The sequence below is a fragment of the Balaenoptera borealis genome (assembly GCF_965194805.1).
Source record: "Balaenoptera borealis genome assembly, chromosome: 17".
NCBI lineage: Eukaryota > Metazoa > Chordata > Mammalia > Artiodactyla > Balaenopteridae > Balaenoptera > Balaenoptera borealis.
This window is the reverse complement of record NC_138876.1, coordinates 50155060-50178695: the sequence shown is the minus strand read 5'-3', so window position 1 is coordinate 50178695 and position 23636 is coordinate 50155060. Positions and strand designations below refer to the sequence as shown.

The 23636-nt window shown below is 36.8% G+C and overlaps 1 protein-coding gene across 1 annotated transcript in view; it reads left to right on the top strand.

The window, feature by feature from the left end:
* DECR1 (2,4-dienoyl-CoA reductase 1) overlaps positions 1–23636 on the top strand; it is a 79223-nt gene that overhangs the window by 42394 nt on the left and 13193 nt on the right. The window contains exon 6 of the mRNA XM_082363605.1: positions 22961–23060. Coding sequence (XP_082219731.1) covers positions 22961–23060 — 100 coding nt within the window. The remainder of the gene's footprint in view (positions 1–22960; positions 23061–23636) is intronic.

Here is a 23636-nt window from a genome sequence, read left to right as displayed (position 1 = left end):
TGCGAGGGCTTTCTCCAGTTGCGGCAAGTGGGGGCCACTCTTCATTGCGGTGCGCAGGCCTCTTATTATCGCGGCCTCTCTTGTTGCGGAGCACAGACTCCAGATGCGCAGGCTCAGTAATTGTGGCTCACGGGCCTAGTCGCTCCGTGGCATGTGGGATCTTCCCAGACCAGGGTTCGAACCCGTGTCCCCTGCATTGGCAAGCAAATTCTCAACCACTGCGCCACCAGGGAAGCCCCAGATAATTTTTGATTTCTCCTTTGGTTTCTTTATTGAACCAGTAGTTGTTCAGTAGCATGTTGTTCATTCTGCACATATTCGTGATTTTTCCAGCTTTCTTCTTGTAGTTGATTTCTAGTGTTATACCATTGTGGTTGAAAAAGATGCTTGATATGATTTCAAATTTCTTAAATTTTTTGAGACTTGTTTCGTGTCCCAACATATGGTCTATCCTTGAGAAAATTCCATGTGCACTTGAGAAGAATGTGTTTTCTGCTACATTTAGATGGAATGTTCTTTACAAATCTATCAAATTCATATGGTATAATCTCACATTTAAGGTCACTGTTTCCTTGTTGACTTTCTGTCTGGATGATCTATCCATCAATGTAAGTGGAGTGTTAAAGTCCCCTACTATTGTGTTGCTGTCAATTTCTTCCTTTAGGTCTGTTAATAATTGTTTCATATATTTTGGTACTCCTATGTTAGGTGCACATATATTAATCACTATGTCTTTTTGATAAATTGTCCTCTTAATCATTATATACTCTCCATTTTTGTCTCTTGTTACCTTTTCTATTTGATGTCTATTTTGTCTGATATAAGTATAGCTATATCCACTTTCTGCCAGCGTTGAGTAGATGTTCTGTGTGAATCGCTCCACTTGTACATGTGTTTTGGTGTTTTTGTGGGAGGAGTAGAGCTTCAAATCCTACTCCTCTGCTATCTTTTTTTGTTTGTTTGTTCCCAAACAAGATGGTGGAGCCATCTTGATCACTCCCCTGTACCCACTTTCTTTTGGCTACTATTTGCTTGGAGTATTATCTTCTATTGCTTCACTTTTAGCCTACATTTGTCTTTAGAGCTGAGATGAGTCTCCTGGAGGCAGCGTATATTTGGGTCTTGTTTTTTAATTCATCTAATTCTGTGTCTTTTGATTAGTGAATTCAATCCATTTATATTTAGGGTGATTATTGTTAAATGAGGACTGCCATTTTATCTCCTGTTTTCTGCTTGTCCTGTATCTCCATTGTTTCATTTTCTTTGTGTTTCTGTCTGTTTTTTTGGTTTGGTGGTTTTCTAGATATTTTACTCAGTTTCCTCTTTTTTATGTTTTGTGTCTCTGCTCTAGATTTATGTATTGTGGTTCCATGGGGTTTGTATAAAATGTCTCATAGAGAAAATTGTCCTTTTTCTGATGATAGCATCATATCTTTATTTACCTATATGGGTTCCATCCCTTACCTCTTCACTTTTGTGTTTTTGTTGTCGCAACTTACCCCTTTTTATGTTGTGAGTTTGTTACCAAATTGAAGTAGCTATATTTTTCTGCTTTTGTTCCCTTTTAACTTTTAAAAAAATCTATTTATTTATTTATTTATTTTTGGCTGCTTTGGGTCTTTGTTGCTGCACGTGGGCTTTCTCTAGTTGTGGTGAGTGGGGGCTACTCTTTGTTGTGGTGTGCAGGCTTCTCATTGTGGTGGCTTCTCTTGTTGTGGAGCACAGGCTCTAGGCATGCAGGCTTCAGTAGTTGTGGCTCGAGGGCTTAGTTGCTCTGTGGCATGTGGGATCTTCCCGGACCAGGGTTTGAACCTGTGTCCCCTGCATTGGCAGGCGGATTCTCAACCACTGCGCCACCATGGAAGTCCCCCTTTTAACTTTTATGCAATAATAGAGTGTTTAAAAGACCTGTTCTGTAAGTTTGTTATGTACAACATGATTAATATAATTAACACTGCTGTATGCTGTATATGAAAGTTAGAGTAAATCCTAAGTGTTCTCATCACAAGGAGAACACTTTCTTTTATTTTGTATCTGTATGAAGTGATCATTGTTCACTAAACTTATTGTGGTAATCATTTCATGATGTATGTAAGATTGTTATGTTGTACACCTTAAACTTATATAGTGCTTGCTGTATGTCAACTTTATCTCAATAAAACTGAAAGAAAAAAACCTATTCTGATAAAGAGTTGCAATTTTCCGATTACGTCTTTTCTATTTATCATCTTACTCAATGTTTTTTGTACTTTTGCCTTTTTGTTTCTAGTAGAAGTGATGCTTTCAACATTTTTTGTAAGGCAGGTCTAGTGTTGATTAACCCCCTCAGCTTTTGTTTGTCTGAGAAAGTCTTTATTTCTCCTTCATATCTTAATGATGACTTTTCTGGATAGAATATTCTTTGGTGACAGTTTTTATCTTTCAGGACTTTGAGGGTGTCTTTCCTTTTCTTCCTGGCCTGTAGAGTTTCTGTTGAGAAATCTGCTGATAGCCTCACGGGTATTCCTTTGTAGGTTACCATTCTTTTTTCCCTGGCTGCCTTTAAAATTCTTTGTCATTGACTTTTGACAATTTTAATAAAATGTGTCTTGGAGAAGGTCTTCTTTCATTTAGGTAATTAGCTGTTCTCTTAGCTTCATGGACTTGTATATCCAGTTCCTTCCCCAAGTTTGGGAAGTTATCAGCTTTTCTTCCTCCCTCTCCTCCCTCCCTCCCTCCCTCCCTCTCTCTCTCTTTCTTTCTCTTTCTTTCTTTTTCTTTCTTTCTTTCCTTCCTTCCTTCCTTCCTTCCTTCCTTCCTTCCTTCCTTCCTTCCTTCCTTCCTTCCTTCCTTCTTTCTTTCTTTCTTTCTTTCTTTTTCTTTCTTTCTTTGATTCTTTTGATGTGGACCATTTTTAAAGTCTTTACTGAACTTGTTACAATATTGCTCCTATTTTATGTTTTGGTTTTTTGGCCACAAGGCATGTGGGATCTTATCTCCCCCACCAGGGATCGGAGCCACATCCTCTGCATTTGAAGGCAAAGTCTTTACCACTGGACCACCAGGGAAGTCCCTTATTTCTTTAAATAAATGCTCTGCTTCCTTCTTTCTCTCTCCTCTTGCTGGGATACCCATTACCCTAGTGTTTCCCTTCTAAAAGAGTCAGATAGCTCTTGTAGAATTTCCTCGTTTTTAAAAATATTTTCTCTTTTTTCTTATACTTGCATCACTTCTAGATTTCTATCTTTGAGCTCATTACTTGTCTCTTCCATATGGTTTGCTCTATTTTCTGTGCTTTCTAATGCATTCTTCATCTAATTTACTGAGTTCTTCAGCTCTAGAATTTGTTTGGTTCTTTTTGTTTAAAGTTTCAATATTTTTGGTAAAGTATTCCTTCTGATCATTAATTTTATTCCTGCGCTCATTGAAGTACCTTTCTTAGTTGTTGTTGTTTTTATCTTTTTGGCTGCACCACATGGTTTGTGGGATCTGAGTTCCCTGACCAAGGATTGAACCTGGGCCCTTGGCAATGAAAGTGCAGAGTCCTAACCACTAGACCACCAGGGAATTCCCATGCCTTTCTTAGTTTTCTTATAGTTTGTTGATTTTCTTCATGAAAGATATTTTGAATTCTCTATAAGTTAGATTGCAGTATTCTGTGACTTTAAGTTTGATTCTGGAGAATTGTCATTTTCTTTTTGTGGTACAGTGTTACTGTGTTTCTTCATGGTACTTGATGCAGTGTTCCTTTGCTGGCACATTTCAAGTAGGGAACTCCTTTCTTTTTGATTCTAATGAATCAACAGATTAGAAATTAGAGGCTTTTCTTTTTCAGTAGGTGGTACTATTTTTTTTCCCTCTTACCTGTGCTGCCTTTGGTTATATTGATATTTGAGAGTCTGCACCTTCCACTCTCCACCACCTCTGTGGCCCCATGCCCTTGTTATTGCTTCTTGTGCCTCCAGGGTCATTGATACCTTGCTTTTGTCAGTTTTGCTGGTGTTACTGCCTGGTACACTAGTATGGTGGGCTTTTTTATCATGTTATGGGATCCCCTGATTTACAGGCTCTGCCATGCTGGGGGAAGGTGAGGGTAGAGGGTACCTGGGGTCACATGGTTGCCTCTGATCTGTCCGACGTTGTAAAGTTTATGGACTCCTCCACTGGGTGGGAGAGTATGGGGCCAAGGTTATGGATGCCTCAGTGGCTAAAAAGGGACAGAGTCACAGGCCCCACTGCTGCTGCTGCCCAGTTACCTGTGGCTGGGGGCACCACTGCGGTTGGGAGGTCAACATTGTGTGGGCTGCGACCCCTCCTATCACCAGCTTTTCTGGGGTTCTGGGCTCAGCTGATGGGATTGCAGGCACTGCCTCCGCTGTTCCCTTGGTTCCATCTCCTCTTTGTGTTCCAGTCCACCCACCTTTAGAAGTACAGATGTGTGGAATTCTCTGGCATCCTGGTGTGTTGGGCAGAGGCACCTGTTGTATTTTAGATGTATTTTACTGCTTGTAGATTGAAGGGGAGAGATAAAGGTAGCTTTTGACTCTGCCATTTTGCTCTGCCTTTTCTTACTGATTTCTAGAAATTCTTCATAGAATCTGGATTGAGTACTTTGTCAGATATGGTATGTATTTAGAATATTTCCTCCTAGTCTATGGCTTGTCTTCTGATTTCCATAGCGGTGTCTTTGATTACAGAAGAAATTTTCACTTTGATCAATCTGCCAAATGGTTTTCCAAATTGGCTTTAACCACATTGTGTTCCCAGTAGCAGTTTACAGGTTGTAGGTGCACCACACTCTTGCTAACACCCACTTGGTTATACAGTTGACCCTTGAACAACACAGGTTTGAACTGTACGGGTCCACTTACATGCGAATATTTTTCATGCAACAGTACTACATGATCTGAGGTTGGCTGAATTAGGATACCAAAACACAGATATGTAGGAACCAAGTACACAGAGGGACGACTATAATTATACATGAATTTTTGGTTGCATGGAGTGTTAACGCCCCAACCCCATGTTCAAGAGTCAACCATATTACATTTTATCCACTCTAGGGTTGTGTAATCGTTCTTCATTTATGGTGTTAACTTACATTTTCCTAATGACTAATGAGGTTGAGCATCTTTTCATGTGATTATTCATCATTCGTATGTATTCTTTGATCAAGTGACTGTTCTAACTTTTGTCCATTTGTTATTGGGTTATTTATCTTCTTGGTATTGAATTAAAAAAGTTATTTTTATGTATTCTGATACAAATCCCTTATCAGATCTGTTTTGCAGATGTGTTTCCCAGTCTATGACCTGCCTTTCATGTCCTTAACAACGTTTTCTGGAGAGGAAAGGTCTTTAATTTTGATATTTTCCAGCTTATGATATTTTTCTTCTAAGGCTTATGCTTTTTGAGCCCTATCTAGGAGATCTTTGCCTGACCCAAAGCCATGAGTAATTTCTCCATTGTTTTCTTCTGGAACTTTTATAGTATTCACTTTTATATTTAGGCCCATGGTCCATTTTGAGTTAATGTTTATATATGGTATGAGATAATGGTCAAGGTTAATTTTTTGCATTTTCCTTTCCCTATTGAAATACCTAGGTACTTTTTTCGGAAATCAATTGATATATGTGGGTCAATTTCTGAGATCTCTGTTCTGTTCAATTGATTTATATGTCCATCATTATTTTTGTTTCTTAGCTTTATAAACTATATATGTTTTACATATATATTGATTACTTTAACTTTATATTAACTTGAAATCAGGTAGCATTCTTCTTTTTCAAAGTTGTTTTTGCTATTCTATGTCCTTAGAATTTTCATATACATTTTATAATTAATTCAACAATTTAAAAAAATGCCTCCTGGAATTTTAACCAGGCTTGTTTTACATCTACAGGTTATATTGGGGAGACTTGATATTTTGACAATATCAATTCTTTCCATCCATTAGCATATGTCTTTCCATTTTATAAAGTTTGATTTCTGTTAGCAGTGTTTTGCTCTTTACAATGTATAGGTCTTATATCAGTTTTGTTAAATTTCTCCCAAGGTATTTTATATTTTTTGATGCTATTGCAAAAGGGCATTATTTTCTAAATTCTATTTTCTAACTGTTTTCTTCTACTATTTAGAAATACAGTGGATTCATTTCTATACATTCCTTAAAATTTTCTATATTGTTAATAATGTTGCTGAAAAAAAAAGATGATTTTTATATCTTTCTTTCCAACATGTCTGTGTGCCCTTGCTTTTCTTGCCTTATTTTACTCTCTGGGACCTCTAGTACAATGTTGAATAGCAGTGGTGAAAGCAAATGTCCTTGTTTGTTCCTGATATCAAAAACAAATCAAATACATTTCCTCCTGATATCAGTTTTTTCTTTTTTAAAAATCATGAATAGGTATTGAATTTGTCAAGTCTTCTTTCTATATTTATTGAGATATCCATGTTTTTAACCTGTTAATATGGTGAATTACACTGATTAATTTTTGAATTTTAAAGCCAACATTGCATTCCTGGGCTAAACTCTACTTGAGTAGAGTTTAAAAAAACTAAAAAAAAACCTTTTTTTTAAAAAATCTTTATTGGAATATAATTGCTTTACAATGGTGTGTTAGTTTCTGCTTTATAACAAAGTGAATCAGCTATACATATACATGTATCCCCATATCTCCTCCCTCTTGTGTCTCCCTCCCACCCCTCTAGGTGGTCACAAAGCACCGAGCTGATCTCCCTATGCTATGCAGCTGCTTCCCACTAGCTATCTATTTTACATTTGGTAGTATATATATGTCCATGCCACTCTCTCACTTCGTCCCAGCTTACCCTTCCCCCCTTGCCGTGTCCTCAAGTCCATTCTCCACATCGGCATCCTTATTCCTGTCCTGCCCTTAGGTTCTTCAAAACCTTTTTTTTTTTTTTTTTTTGGTTCTGTATATATGTGTTAGCATATGGTATTTCTTTTTCTCTTTCTGACTTACTTCACTCTGTATGACAGACTCTAGGTCCGTCTACCTTACTACAAATAACTCAATTTCATTTCTTTTTATGGCTGAGTAATATTCCACTGTATATATGTGCCATATCTTCTTTATCTACTCATCTGTTGATGGACAGTTAGGTTGCTTCCATGTCCTGGCTATAGTAAACAGAGCTGCAGTGAACATCGTGGTACATGACTCTTTTTGAATTTTGGTTTTCTCACGGTATATACCCAGTAGTGGGCTTGCTGGGTTGTATGGTAGTTCTATTTTTAATTTTATAAGGAACCTCCATACTGTTCTCCATAGTGGCTGTATCAATTTACATTCCCACCAACAGTGCAAGAGGGTTCCCTTTTCTCCACACCCTCTCCAGCATTTATTGTTTGTAGATTTTTTGATTATAGCCATTCTGACTGGTGTGAGGTGATACCTCATTGTAGTTTTGATTTGCATTTCTCTAATGATTAGTGATGTTGAGCATCCTTTCATGTGTTTGTTGGCAATCTGTATGTCTTCTTTGGGGAATGTCTATTTAGGTCTTCTGCCCGTTTTTGGATTGGGTTTTTGTTTATTTGAAATTGAGCTGCATGAGCTGCTTGTATATTTTGGAGATTAATCCTTTGTCAGTTGCTTCATTTGCAAATATTTTCTCCCATTCTGAGGGTTGTCTTTTCGTCTTGTTTATGGTTTTCATTGCTGTGCAAAAGCTTTTAAGTTTCATTAGGTCCCATTTGTTTACTTTTGTTTTTATTGCAATTTCTCTAGGAGGTGGGTCAAAAAGGATCTTGCTGTGATTTATGTCATAGAGGGTTCTGCCTATATTTTCCTCTAAGACTTTGATAGTGTCTGGCCTTACATTTAGGTCTTTAGTCTATCTTGAGTTTATTTTTGTGTATGGTGTTAGGGAGTGTTCTAATTTCATTCTTTTACATGTAGCTGTCCAGTTTTCCCAGCACCACTTATTGAAGAGGCTCTCTTTTTTCCATTGTATATTCTTGCCTCCTTTATCAAAAATAAGGTGACCATATTTCTGTGAGTTTATCTCTGGGCTTTCTATCCTGTTCCATTGATCTATATTTCTGTTTTTGTGCCAGTACCATGCTGTCTTGATTACTGTAGCTTTGTAGTATAGTCTGAAGTCCAGGAGCCTGATTCTTCCAGCTCTGTTTTTCTTTCTCAAGATTGCTTTGACTATTCGGGGCCTTTTGTGTTTCCATGCAAATTGTGAAATTTTTTGTTCTAGTTCTGTGAAAAATGCCATTGGTAGTTGGATAGGGATTGCATTGAATCTGTAGATTGCTTTGGGTAGTATTGTCATTTTCACAAGGTTGATTCTTCCAATCCAAGAACATGGTATATCTCTCCATCTGTTGGTATCATCTTTAATTTCTTTCATCAGTGTCTTATACTTTTCTGCATACAGTTCTTTTGTCTCCTTAGGTGGGTTTATTCCTAGGTATTTTATTCTTTTTGTTGCAGTGGTAATTGGGAATGTTTCCTTAATTTCTCTTTCAGATTTTTCATCGTTAGTGTATAGGAATGCAAGAGATTTCTGTGCATTAATTTTGTATCTTGCTACTTTACCAAATTCATTGATTAGCTCTAGTAGTTTTCTGGTAGCATCTTTAGGATTCTCTATGTATAGTATCATGTCATCTGCAGACAGTGACAGCTTTACTTCTTTTCTGATTTGGATTCCCTTTATTTCTTTTCCTTTCTGATTGCTGTGGCTAAAACTTCCAAAACTATGTTGAATAATAGTGGTGGGAGTGGACATCCTTGTCTTGTTCCTGATCTTAGTGGAAATGGTTTCACTTTTTCACCACTGAGAATGATGTTGGCTGTGGGTTTGTCATATATGGCCTTTATTATGTTGAGGTAAGTTCCCTCTATGCCTACTTTCTGGAGGGTTTTTATCATAAATGGGTGTTGAATTCTGTTGAAACTTTTTCTGCATCTATTGAGATGATCATATGGTTTTTCTCCTTCAGCTTGTTAATATGGTATATCACATTGATTGATTTGCGTGTATGGAAGTATCCTTGCATTCCTGGGATATACCCCACTTGATCATGGTGTATGATCCTTTTAATGTGCTGTTGGATTCTGTTTGCTAGTATTTTGTTGAGGATTTTTGCATCTATGTTCATCAGTGATATTGGCCTGTAGTTTTCCTTCCTTGTGACATCTTTTGTCTGGTTTTGGTATCAGGGTGATGGTGGCCTTGTGGAATGAGTTTGATAGTGTTCCTCCCTCTACTATATTTTGGAAGAGTTTGAGAAGGATAGATGTTAGCTCTTCTCTAAATGTTTGATAGAATTTGCCTGTGAAGCCATCTGGTCCTGGGCTTTTGTTTGTTGGAAGATTTTAAATCACAGTCACAATTTCAGTGCTTGTGATTGGTCTGTTTATATTTTCTGTTTTTTTTCCTGGTTCAGTCTCGGAAGGTTGTGCTTTTCTTAGAAATTGTCCATTTCTTCCACGTTGTCCATTTTATTGGCATATGCTTGCTTGTACTAATCTCTCATGATCCTTTGTATTTCTGAGGTGTCAGTGGTTACTTCTCCTTTTTCATTTCTAATTCTATTGATTTGAGTCTTCTCCCTTTTTCTCTTGATGAGTCTGGCTAATGATTTATCAATTTTGTTTTTCTTCTCAAAGAACCAGCTTTTAGTTTTATTGATCTTTGCTATTGTTTCCTTCATTTATTTCTGATCTGATCTTTATGATTTCTTTGCTTCTGCTAACTTTGGGGTTTTTTTGTTCTTCTTTCTCTAATTGCTTTAGGTGTAAGGTTAGGTTGTTTATTTTAGATTTCTTTTGTTTCTTGAGGTAGGATTGTACTGCTATAAAGTTCCCTCTTAGAACTGCATTTGCTACATCCTATAGGTTTTGGGTCATCATGTTTTAATTGTCATTTGTTTCTAGGTATTTTTTGATTTCCCCTTTGATTTCTTCAGTGGTGTCTTAGTTATTAAATAGTGTATTGTTTAGCCTCCATGTGTTTGTATTTTTTACAGATTTTTTCCCTTAATTGATATCTAGACTCATTGCGTTGTGGTCAGAAAAGATACTTGATACGATTTCAATTTTCTTAAATTTATCAAGGCTTGATTTGTGCCCCAAGATATGGTCTATCCTGGAGAATGTTCCATAAGCACTTGAGAAGAGTGTGTATTCTGTTGTTTCTGGATGGAATGTCCTATAATAAATCAATTAAGTCCTATAAGTATTAATTATGTCCATATTGTTTAATGTATCATTTAAAGCTTGTGTCTCCTTATTTTCATTTTGGATGATCTGTCCATTGGTGAAAGTGGGGTGTTAAAGTCCCTTACTATGTTTCTGTTATTGTTGATTTCCCCTTTTTTGGCTGTTAGCATTTGCATTATGCGTCCTATGTTGGGTGCATAAATATTTACAATTGTTATATCTTCTCTTGGATTGATCTCTTGATCATTATGTAATGTCCTTCTTTGTCTCTTGTAATAGTCTTTATTTTAATGTCTGTTTTGTCTGATATGAGAATTGCTACTCCAGCTTTCTTTTGACTTCCATTTGCATGGAATTTCTTTTTCCATCCCCTCACTTTCAGTCTGTATGTGTCCCTAGGTCTGAAGTGGGTCTCCTGTAGACAACATATATACAGGTCTTGTTATTGTATCCATTCAGCCAGTCTATGTCTTTTGGTTGGAGGATTTAATCCATTTACATTTAAGGTAGTTATCGATATGTATGTTCCTATTAACATTTTCTGAATTGTTTTGGGTTTGTTATTGTAAGTCTTTTCCTTCTCTTGTGTTTCCTGCCTAGAGAAGTTCCTTTAACATTTGTTATAAAGCTGGTTTGGTGGTGCTGAATTCTCTTAGCTTTTGCTTATCTGCAAAAGTTTTAATTTCTCATTCTGAATCTGAATGAGAACTTTGCTGGGTAGAGTAATCTTGGTTGTAGATTTTTCTCTTTCATCACTTTAAATATGTCCTGCCAGTCCCTCTGTCTTGCAGAGTTTCTGCTGAAAGATCAGCTGTTAACCTTACGGGGATTCCCTTGTATGTTATTTGTTGTTTTTCCCTTGCTGCTTTTAATATTTTTTCTTTTTATTTAATTTTTAATAGTTTGATTAATATGTGTCTTGGCGTGTTTCTCCTTAGATTTATCCTGTATGGGACTCTCTGCGCTTCCTGGACTTGTTTATTTCCTTTCCTATTTTAGGGATGTTTTCAACTATAATCTCTTCAAATATTTTCTCAGTCCCTTTGTTTTTCTCTTCTTCTTCTGGGACCCCTATAATTCAAATATTCATACGTTTAATGTTTTCCCAGAAATCTCTAAGACTGTCCTCAGTTCTTTTCATTCTTTTTTCTTTATTCTGCTCTGCAGGAGTTATTTCCACTATTTTATCTTCCAGGTCACTTATCCGTTCTTCTGCCTCAGTTATGCTGCTATTGAGTCCTTCTAGAGAATTTTTATTTTCATTTATTTTGTTGTTCATCCTTGTTATTTGCTCTTTAGTTCTTCTAGGTCCTTGTTAAACGTTTCTTGTATTTTCTCCATTCTATTTCCAAGATTTTAGATCATCTTTACTATCATTACTCTGAATTCTTTTTCAGGTAGACTGCCTATTTCCTCTTCATTTGTTAGGTCTGGTGGGTTTTTACCTTGCTCCTTCATCTGCTGTGTGTTTCTCTGTCTTCTCATTTTGCTTAACTTCCTGTTTTTGGGGTCTCCTTTTCACAGGCTGCAGGTTCATAGTTTCCGTTGTTTTTGGTATCTGCCCCCAGTGGGTGAGGTTGGTTCAGTGGGTTATGTAGGCTTCCTGGTGGAGGGGACAGTAGTGCCTGTGTTCTGGGGGATGAAGCTGGATCTTGTCTTTCTGGTGGGCAGGACCGTATCTGGTGGTGTGTATTGAGGTGTCTGTGACCTTATTATGATTTTAGGCAGCCTCTCTGCTAATGGGTGGGGTTGTGTTCCTGTCTTGCTAGTTGTCTGGCATAGGGTGTCCAGCACCGGAGCTTGCTGGTTGTTGAGTGGAGCTGGGTCTTAGTGTTGAGATGAAGATCTCTGGGAGAGCTTTTGCCTTTTGATATTACATGGAGCCAGGAGGTCTCTGTTGGACCAGTGTCCTGAACTCGGCTCTCCCACCTCAGAGGCACAGGCGTGACTCCCACTCGGAGCACCAACACCTTTTCAGCCACGTGGCTCAGAAGAAAAGGGAGAAAAAAAGAAAGAAAGAAAGAAAGAAACAGGTACATGGGGAGTTTTTGCCTTTTGGGAAGTCTGAGGTCTTCTGCCAGTGTTCAGTAGGTGTTCCGTAGGAGTTGTTCCACATGTAGATGTATTTCTGATGTATTTGTGGGGAGGGAGGTGATGTCCATTTCGTACTCCTCCTCCATCTTGAACGTCTCCTGGATTTGTTTTCTTAAGGCCTCACTTACTACTCTGTCAGTCTTCAGCTCTACTTTGCCAATAGATGATGTGTTGGTTACAGCCCTGTCTTTTGAAATTGGTATTATATTTAAACTAAATTCAACAAATGCCTCTTGTGCCACTGTGAAAGACATATTAAATAAGTGTTCAACATAGTATGATACTCTTCACACTTGGTTGTTTTTCAGAATTTTAAATTACTTAACATTTGAGTAAAAATATTGACCACATATCCACTATTGTTTTTTTAAAAAATATATTTGTTTGGATTCTATTTAAAGAGAATAATTTTTCTTAAATTTTACTTTTTTTGTGTGTGTGAGTGTATTAATTGACAAAATATGTGACAGCCTACCCAGATATTTTACTTGATTTTGGACTATCTTTGATCATTGAGTCACATAGATTTCTTTACACCAGGAAGCTAGAATTTCTTCCACATAAGACCACATATGAGAAATCTGTAGTGATTACTGCAACTTGTGTAATTATTAAATACAGATATAAGAGGCAATAGATGTTAGAATACTGAACAGTATTATTTATAAGGAAATGCTCTAATTTTAACTAAATTTTCTTCCTTCTTGTCTCCCTCACTCCCTCTCCTTCCCTCCCTCTCCCCTCCTTCCTTACTTCCTTTCTTCTTACTTTTTAAAAACACCTAACATTTATCAAGTGCTTATTCTATATCAGGTTTTGTTCTAAGTGTTAAAGATTTATGAGCTCATTCAATACTTGTAATGACTCTGGAAGGTAAGTGCTGTTTATAGTTATGGGTAGAAACTGAAGGGCAGAATTAGTCTTTTTTAATATATTGGTAGATGTTTTTAATTCACACTTTTACAGATGAGAAAATATGGTTTATTAAATAGGAAATGTTAATTATCACTTAAAATTAAAATTAAAGTTAAAATTGATGATTGGCATATTTTTTTTTTTATTGTCAGAAGTGGTCCAGGGCTTCCCTGGTGGTGCAGTGGTTGAGAATCCGCCTGCCAATGCAGGGGACACGGGTTCAATCCCTGGTCCGGGAAGATCCCACATGCCGCAGAGCAACTAAGCCCGTGCACCACAATTACTGAGCCTGTGCTCTAGAACCATGGGGCCACAACTACTGAGCCTGCAAACCACAACTACTGAGCCCGCATGACACAACTACTGAAGCCCACATGCCTAGAGCCCGTGCTCTGCAACAAGAGAAGCCACCACAATGAGAAACCCACTCACCGCAATGAAGACCCAACGCAGCCAAAAATAAATAAATAAAATAAATAAATTCATTAAATAAAAAAAAAAGACATGGTCCAGTAGGAAAAAAGAAGGAACAGTAGTTTAATTGAACTCATTGTCACCTAGTTTATACCTGATACTTAGATGGTGAGTCTTGATATTTTGACCACTACTCAGCTTTCTCATCTGTAAAAAAGATTGGATAATCAACTACTACTCCAATATTTAGTAAGCAAACAAGGTATTAGATACAAAAGTTTTGTGAAAAACATAAATTGCTTCAAAAATATTCATGTGCTTCTTCATGTATGTGAATGAACATATGGTAGCTTAGATAATTTAAAGAATTAGGTAGAATTAATTTTCAGAGATGCAGGGTATCTAAGAGTACAGAATAGTCAGAAGCAGCCCAAGGAAGCTTGAATCATATGGACTGTCAGGGAAGGACAAGGAGTGAAAGGTTACTCTCTAGTCAGATTAATCATGAACAATGAAGGGGAAATAGAAAGTAGTTAAGAAATGTCTGTAAAGGAAATCATGGATAGGATCAGTGTCATTGGAAGTATGCCTGAGATGATCTTACCAACAGCCTGAGAATATCTTACCAGCGGCCTTGTGTTAGAGGAAGAGAAGAGTAAATGCAAATAATGCACCAACCGAAGAAAGTAAAAAAGGAAAGATCCTTTTAATCAATAGTCATGAAGAAACAGTTGAAGGCTTTGAACTTAGTAAAATACTTTATGCTATTCTTGCAATTGAGTTAAGACAAATTATCAGAAAACACAAGGTTTTTAACCATCTTGCTGTTCTAGACACAATGTGTGAACTGTAAACACAGAAATAAATTTTATAGCATTCTTATTTTCAATCCATTGATATTGAACTCAGCCAGTTACTTTTCCCTCATCATTCATCATTCAGTGAACCTCAGCCTGTCCAACCTCTCGTCCTTCTGTAATCACCCTTTGTTTGGCTGCTCTTTTACATAGACTCTGACAGAATCATTTTTCCTTAAGCCATATAGAATTGTCATGCCCAGCTTTAGTTCCACACCTCAATGAATGATGTCCTATTCAAAAGCTCTAATACACACTTTAGCATTTAAAAACATGCTGCACATTGTTATTGTTCCATGTTGCAAGTCTCCTTTTCTCATCTATCAAAATTGGAAATGCTATTACCCATCAGTATGCAATACTTCTGCCCCACCTGCAAACCCTTTCCACCCTTACTCCATTCTTCTCCCCACCAGTTCCTAACTCATCACTAAGCACAAAGGTGATGCTTTGTTTATGGAATGAAACATTTGTGAGACCCACAAAAAAAAGGCGCATTGAGGGCATGTGTAACACTACTTTCAATTATGTCCTTCAGCTTTACTGTTAGGGGAAAAGAAGATGATAAGCCATTTGACAAAATCAACTGATAAGGAGGCAAATGCACCTTGTTTCAGAAGAAGGAAGAATAGAGCAGGCATAGGATGAGGCTTTTCTTATTTGTCAGTAGTGTGAGTGCAAGTTGTATGCTGTTTAGGTTTTAAAGTATAGAAGAACCATATGGGTACATTTCTGTGTATTGCATCTAGGCCTTCCTTAGAACAGTGGGTGCATTTTAAGAATGTTTAAAAACACATTCTTAGTAATGAGTTGGCATTTATTAAGGCAGTGTTAATATCCTTTTAAAATCACTTTTTGCTAGAGTTACTAATTTGATACAACATTTCTACCTCATTTATTAAATTTTCTTATAGCAACTGTGTACCTTACTTTGATGTTTTGTGAAGATAATATAAAGGTAAGGTGATTTGGAAATTTTGGAAAGGAATCTTTTTTTTTCTTTTTAACTATATAACTGGAAATTTCTTCGAGAGGAAATTTTATAAGAGTGTAGGCTCTGGACCAAACTGCCTGGTTCTAGTCCTGATGATACCACTTATTAGTAGTGTGAACTTGGGAAAACTACCTCTCTGTGCCTCAGTCTCTTTTGTAAATAGGAAGATAAAGATAGAACCTTCCTCCTAGGATTGCTGTGATGATTAAGTGAGCTAGTGCCTGTAAAGTGTTAAGAATAGTGCCTGGCTCAGACTACTGCTCAATAGTATTATCTATTAAAGAAAATGTTAGATTCCTCCAAGATAAGTGTATTTTTACCACCTGTTTTACAAGGGGACCATAAAGCATCTGAATGTGAGGTTATGTCCCTATGTCCCATAGTTAAAATAGACTAGAAAAACCGGAGCTCTGATACCACTTATTGTAATTAAACTTTTAAGTTTCAACCTACATGAAGGATGTATTTATGTTAAATGTTCAAATGAGATGTCTTCACTTAGTAGATATTATTCTTTTAAAAAGAGTTATTCTATTTGTTTTTAAGTTATATGATCATCCTGTGAATAACTTTTAGAGTGTTGATGACTTTTAGATTTAAACTCAATAGACGCTCTTATCAAAAAGTGGCTGAGAGATAGTGTCCTCTGTGCCTTCATCAAAAAGAGAAGTGAAGAGTTTTCTCTTCATGTTATGATTGTCAGGAAGATTAATTGCTGGCAATAACAGTAGAAGAGTTAAACCTGCAAACAATAGTTCACCTGTGTGCTTAGGAAGTACAAGGAGTTCAGGCTTACTTACATGTAGTATGTAATGCCTGGAGAGGCAAAGATGAGGCTAAGGGGTGTGGACTTTACCCCCTGGAATTGGGTAAAGATAAACTGAAGGATCTTAACAAGAGATATATTCAGAGTGGAGATTGAAACATGATTAATGACTGAGGGGAGGGCCCAATGAGGAGAAGTGTTGAAAAAGAAAGAAGAGAGAACCAATGAAGGAATGTTCTAGTCTCAGGAGATGTGAATCAGAAACATAGGTGGAGAAGCTTACCCTGGATACTGAAAGAGTTGATAAATGATGTTGAGGGCCCTGGTGAAATTGTAGGTGCATCTTTCCAGTGGCATTTACCCACAGTTTGGAACAGTTTTGAAACTCCCTCCTTATAAGAGTGGAGAAGCCCATTCTGGTATTGAGAGCTGCAGGGTGGATGTTTGAGAGAGTGTGTGGCTAGGAATTGAGTGCCTGATTCATGTAATAGTCTAGGCTGTAAATAGAAAAGTTAGACTAGGAGGGAACTATAAGCCTAAGGAATATGGGAGATAAAGCACCCAGAATTTATAATGAGGTCTCAAAGAGCGCATGTAGTATGAGGATGTGAAAGATCTGGAAGGACAGAATACAGAGAGTAACACATTGCAGTCAGTATTTTGGAATGATGACAAAGTTCAGGTTGTGGCTAAATTGGGGTAGCACCGAAGGTCATGGAGCTGTAAGATTTATGATCTTGTCCACCTGAATGTTGAAGTCTTCCAGATTGTTGAGAGAAGTTTGCTTTGAGATGTGGTTACAGATATTTTTGTAGGATTAAGGCCAGGAGTCAAATTTTAATGAAAATGGCAGAGTAGTTGGGAAGTCAAAGTTAACATCAATTGAAGTTACAAATGGTAGTTAAAGAGCTGGATATTATCATTTTCAAAATGGGACTTTTTGCATGAGGGTAAAAGAGTAATAGGTAGAATTGATAACAATGATTAATTAGTGAATAATCTGTAGAATGTAATGACATTTGCTGGAAACTCCCTATTTTCCTTCTTACAGTAATAAATCTGGGGCCCAGAACAAGGAAGTGATTTGCCCAAGGTCACACAATAGAGCTAGTAAATAGTAGAATCAATGTTTGAGTCAGGTGTCTTTAAACTACAGTATTCCATCTCTACTGGACATTGGAACTAAAATTTTTTATTTTAATTTTCAAAATTTGTATTTAAACCAGATTTTAGAGCTTTTAAGTCTTTTTTTGAAACTGGCACATAATCTTACACGTTTTATCCTTTTTAATAGTGTGATTTTTAGTGTTTCTTTGTTACTACTTTTCTCCATTTTGAAGTAGTTAAGGATGGGCTAGCATAATATTTATTTTATTTATTGCTCCCTTTCTCTATTTTCTTAACTTCGCTAACATAGATTCTATTTTTGTTGTCAGCACTGGGATGTTAGAAACTTGCCATTTACAAACCTCTTCCATAGGTAATTCTAATTTAAATGATTAGTCTTCCTACGAAAAGAAAAAATATATCTGTGACTGACCCTGGGAATCTGGGAATTCTTTACTTTGAGCTATTAGCACCACTGTTCATTTTTTGAAATCCAGCTGTTAATTGTTTATGCAGCATTCATCCTATTGGAACAGTGCAATTTCAAATGTTTGCCTCTTTTTTACACTCGGGTAATTAAAAGCCCCAGTATCTCATTCTAAGCAGTGGGCTACCCACATCTTAAAATCTAGAGAGAAAGAGAAGAGGACGATAGCTTTCATTTCCAGTGTCTCAATTACATAATAATGGCTTAACTCCTCCTTTCCCACACCTCAAGAAACATTTCTGTTAAATCTGAATGGGAAGATAGAGCACATTCTATTGGAACATTGGCATTACATAAGTAATTGTCACTTTTAAAAGTAGTTTTTATAATTTTGTTGTAAGATGATGCAGTTAGCATCTGTTGTCAGTGTACTGTAATGGTGTACACTAAAGTTCTACATCCCTCTTCTTTCACAGGGTGAATTTGGAAACAAAGTAATTTTTCGAGATCTGAAAGACTGAGCTTGATATATTAGAAAAAGTTACCATAATGCCTAACATAACTATCCTTATTTCTCATGTCCTTAAAATGGTACTCCTTTCCCTTCTTCCACTCCCAATGTTTTCCGGGTTGTGCTAAGTTTTGTTTCTACTCTGGAGTGTGTGGAGGGAAAGAGAAACAAAATAGTCAAGGAGAAAAAAAACTTATCTGAATATTCTTTAAATTATTTTCCTTGTAGTCCTTCAAACTTGTAGTCTTAAATTTCTTAAAGTATCTACTGTTTCATAAATTATATATATATAGTTTGATTCATTTGCTAATATTAACTTACAGTATTTTCAGTGTTGTGGCTAAGTAAGAAGTAGAAAATCACTGATTTTTCAGGAGCTAAAGATTATTATTTTAAACTTTCATGCAGTCAATTTACTGAGAACCCACTATGTCCCAGGCAATGTTGATTACTGTGTTTGTCGTGTAGTTTTATACTGTCAATTATTTTCAAAAGGAATTTAGAGAACAAGAAAAAATGTTATATATTTACTGACAAATTTATTCAATACCATTTCTGACATCCATCATTTCATCTGAATATCTGAATTTCTATTTAATATCATTTTCATTTTATCTGAAGAACTTTCTTCCATATTTCATGTAGTGCAGGTCTGCTGTCTGTGAATTCTTTCAGCTTTTCTTTGTCAGAAAGTATCACCTTCATTTTTGAAAGATATTTTCTCTGTGCAAAGGCTTCAGGGTTGACAGGTTTTTTTTTTTCTTTCAGCACCTTGAAGATACCATTCCATTGTTCTCTAGTTAACATTGTTTCTAATAATGTCAGTGAATATTTTTATCTTTGTTCCTTTATTTTTTTCCTCCTCTGGTTGCTATTTCGGTTTTCTCTATATCTCTTTGAGTGATTGGTTGTGATATGCCCTGGTATGGTTTTCTTTGTATTTATACTGCTTGGGATTTGTTTAACTTCTTGCCTCTACAGGTTATAGTTTTTACCAAATATGAAACATTTTCGGTATTTATTTCCCCAAGTGATTTTTCTGTCTCTTTCTTCTGGGACTCCAATTATACATATGTTAGCATGCTAGATACTTCCACAGCTCATTGTGGCTCTCCTTTATTTTTTCCCTCAATTTTTATCCCCTCTTTGTCCTTTATTTTGCATGGCTGATATTTGCTGTGTCTTCAGGAGCATGGATCTTTTCTTCTGCAACTGAGGCCATTTATTTAATTTTTCATTTCAGATATTTTATGTTTTAGCTTTAGAAGTTCTATTTGGTTCTATTTTTTATATTTCTAATTATACTCATGTTTTCCTTGAAATCTTTAGCATACTTACAATATCCTTTTTTCTACTGTCTTTTTTAAAAACATTGAAGTATAGTTGATTTACAATATTATATTAGTTTCAGGTGTACAACATAGTGATTCAATATTTTTATAGATTATACTCCATTTAAAGTTATTACAAAATAATGGCTGTATTTTCCTGTGCTGTACAATATATCATTGTTGCTTATTTTATACATAGTGGTTTGTGTCTCTTAGTCCGATACCCCTATCTCACCCCTTCCCCCTTTCTTCTCCTCAGTGGTAACCACTAGTTTGTTCTCTATATCCGTGAGTCTGTTTCTATTTTGTTATATACATTCATTTATTTTATTTTTTAGATTCCACGTATAAGTGATAACATACAGCATTTACCTAAGCATAATACTCTTTAGGTCCATGCACATGTTGCAGATGTCAACATTTCATTCTTTTTTATGGCTGAGTAATATTCCATTGTGTATATATATACCACATTTTCTTTATCCATTCATCTGTTGATGGGCACTTAGATTGCTTCCATATCTTGGCAATTGTAAGTAATGCTGCTCTGAACATTGTGGTGTATGTATCTTTTTTTTTTTTTTTTAAGAAATGTCTTTCTCTTTTTTTTTTTTTTAAAGATTTATTTATTGACTGATTGATTGATTGCTATGTTGGGTCTTCGTTTCTGTGCGAGGGCTCCCTCTAGCTGCGGCAAGCGGGGGCCACTCTTCATCGCGGTGCGCAGGCCTCTCACTGTCGCTGCCTCTCTTGCTGCGGAGCACAGGCTCCAGACACGCAGGCCCAGCAGTTGTGGCTCACGGGCCCAGCCGCTCCGCGGCACACGGGATCCTCCCAGACCAGGGCCCGAACCCGTGTCCCCTGCATCAGCAGGCAGACTCTCAACCACTGCGCCACCAGGGAAGCCCCTATGTATCTTTTTGAATTAGTATATTCTTTTTCTTCAGATACATACCCAGCAGTGGAATTGCTGGATCATATGGTAGTTCTATTTTTAGTTTTAGTTTTTTTTTTTTTAAAGTTGTTTTTTAATAGCTACATTATTTATTTATTTATTTATTTTATTTTTTTAGCTGTGTTGGGTCTTCGTCTCGTGCGAGGGCCTTCTCTAGTTGCGGCAAGTGGGGGCCACTCTTCATCATGGTGCAGGGGCCACTCTTCATTGCGGTGCGTGGGCCTCTCACTATCGCAGCCCCTCCCGTTGCGGGGCACAGGCTCCAGACGCGCAGGCTCAGCAGTTGTGGCTCACGGGCCCAGTTGCTCCGCGGCATGTGGGATCCTCCCAGACCAGCGCTCGAACCCATGTCCCCTGCATTAGCAGGCAGATTCTCAACCACTGCGCCACCAGGGAAGCCCTATTTTTAGTTTTTTGAGGACTCTCCATACTGTTTTCCATAGTGGATGCCTCAATTTACAATCCCATCAACAGTGTACTAGGGTTCCCTTTTCTGCACATCCTCGCCAACATTTGTTATTTGTAAACTTTTTGGTGATAGCCATTCTGACATGTGTGAGGTGATATCTCATTGTGGTTTTGATTTACATGTCTCTGATGATTAGCATTGTTGAGCATATTTTCGTGTGTCTGCTGGCCATCTGTATATCTTCTTTGGAAATATATCTATTCAGGTCTTTGCCCATTTTTTAATTGGGCTGTTTGTTTTTTTGATATTGAGTTGTATGAGCTGTTTACATATTTTGAATATTAACCCCTTATTGGCCATCTTATTTGCCAGTATTTTCTCCCATTCAGTAGGTTTTTACATTTCATCCATGGTTTTCTTCATTGTACAAAAGCTTTTAAGTTTAATTAGTTCCCATTTGTTAATTTTTGCTTTTATTCTTTTGTCTTAGGAGACACATCCAAAAAAATATTGCTGTGGTTTATGTCAAAGTGTGTTCTGCCTATATTCTTTCCTAGGAATTTTATGGTTTTAGGTCTTTTTAGGTCTTTGATTCATTTTGAGTTTATTTTTGTATATGGTGTGAGGAAATGTTCTAATCTTATTCTTTTACATGTAGCTGTCCAGTGTACAATATCATTTGAAAGGTCTTCATCTACTGATTCTATCTTCTGTGTCATTTCTGAGAGTCTTTCTATTATCTGATTTTTCTCCTGGTTGTTTCTGTGTCTTTTTATGTGTAGTAATTTTTGGTTGCATGCTGTGAATTTTATGTTGTTGTTGTTGTGTATGTGTGTGTGTGTGTGTGTGTGGTGTCCACATATGTGTATGCATTTTAATTTCCCTTTGAATTAAAAACTTGTGGACCAGCTTGATCAGTTCAGTGTTCATTTTTAAGCTTTATTTGGGTGAGTCTCGGGTAGACTTTACTTTTGGGCTAATTTAACCCTCCTATTAATGCACAGCCCTTCTGAACTTTCCACTGAAAGCCCTGGATAGTCAACAAAGCTGCTCAGACTCACTTATCTCCCAGCCCTATGTGTACTCTGGGAATTGTTCAGCTTATGGTTCCCAGGCAGTTGTTCTTTGCCTCGCCTTATGGAATCTTACCCTAAACATGTACAGCTTGGTGTTTGGCCAGAGACTCAAGGATACACTGTGCAGATTTATGGGGCTCTATCTTTACATACTTTTCTCTTTGGGGGAACTCTCCTCACAAACTGCAACTTCCTCAGTTTCTCTAAACTCTGATCTGTCTCCTCAACTCAGTGATAATGCCTTATTTGGCTATTTTCCTACTCCTTGTGCCACAGTCTATATGACATGTATATAGTATAATATAGAGTATGTAATATAGAATATATAGTATGTATATATATGTAGTATATAGTACATACTATCGTATATGTACAGTACCTTTAGGCAGAATCTGATCTTAGGGCTCATTTCATTTGTTTTTCTTCTCTCAGGAATTGCCATCTTTCCCTGCCTGCTAAACAGTATCTGAAAAGAGTGGTATCATATATTTGATACAGTTTCTTTGTGTTTACAGGAGGAGGACAAATCCATGATGCTGGAGGCAGAAGTCCCTGCTAATTTAGTTTTGGTTCTGATTTATTCTTATAAATGGGTGCTTAGTTAATGGAAATCCTGTCCAGTTGATTATGCAGGGTATAATAGGTCCATACCTTTGAGATTTGAGCCTTGGTATTGACTCACCTGGTATAGAATTTTAATTAAGCACAGACTGGACTATACTGAATGGCAGCAAGATTACTAGCAAAGATGTAGCAATTTTATTAGATTACTCTTTCATTAATTTAGCATTAGTGAAGTTTTGAAAAATTTTTCATTTTTTGTTATACCCTCTTGAATTAGATCCCATTATTATAAATAATGTTTTTCTGATGTGAATTGATTTAGCTGTATTGTTAATTACTGTATCATTTTAAAATGTCAGGAGCATCGTTTCTTGCTATTACAACCATCTATGCTGAGACTGGGTCAGGTTTTGTAGTACCAAGTGCTTCTGCCAAAGCAGGAGTGGAGGCCATGAGCAAGTGAGTACTACTGTGTTAATCCTGTCACTGAAGATAAATAATGTGCTTTGGTAGCTTGTGTAACTAAATTCCTGCTTTCTAGTCTCTTTCCAGAGAAAAATAAAACAAAGACTAATTTGGATTCACCAGGAGACATTCTATTTCATGAATAGGTCCTATTTGTCTACAGCAGCACTGTCCAATAGAATTTTCTGCAATGATCGAACTGTTCTGTAAATCTGCAGTATCCAATAGCTATATGTGGCCATTGAACCCTTGCATTCTGGCTACTGTGACTGAGAAACTAAATTTTATTTAATTTTAATTACTTATCCAGTATGACTGTGTATTATAAAGTATGAGAAAAGGGCTGATAGGAACTCAGACTACTGTATCCATGTATCTTTACTAGTGCCCCCTCTGACCTCTCTTAAACATACCTTCATCCTTTTATTGTACCTACTATACACGATTAATAGAACTAACATAGACAGTGACCACTTGTCAGCTCTTTTGGCCTTTTCTCAGCAGCATATGATTGCTTTTTGAATCTGTTCCCCACTGGCCTTTTCCACTGTCTTAGTTGTAATGTAAGGT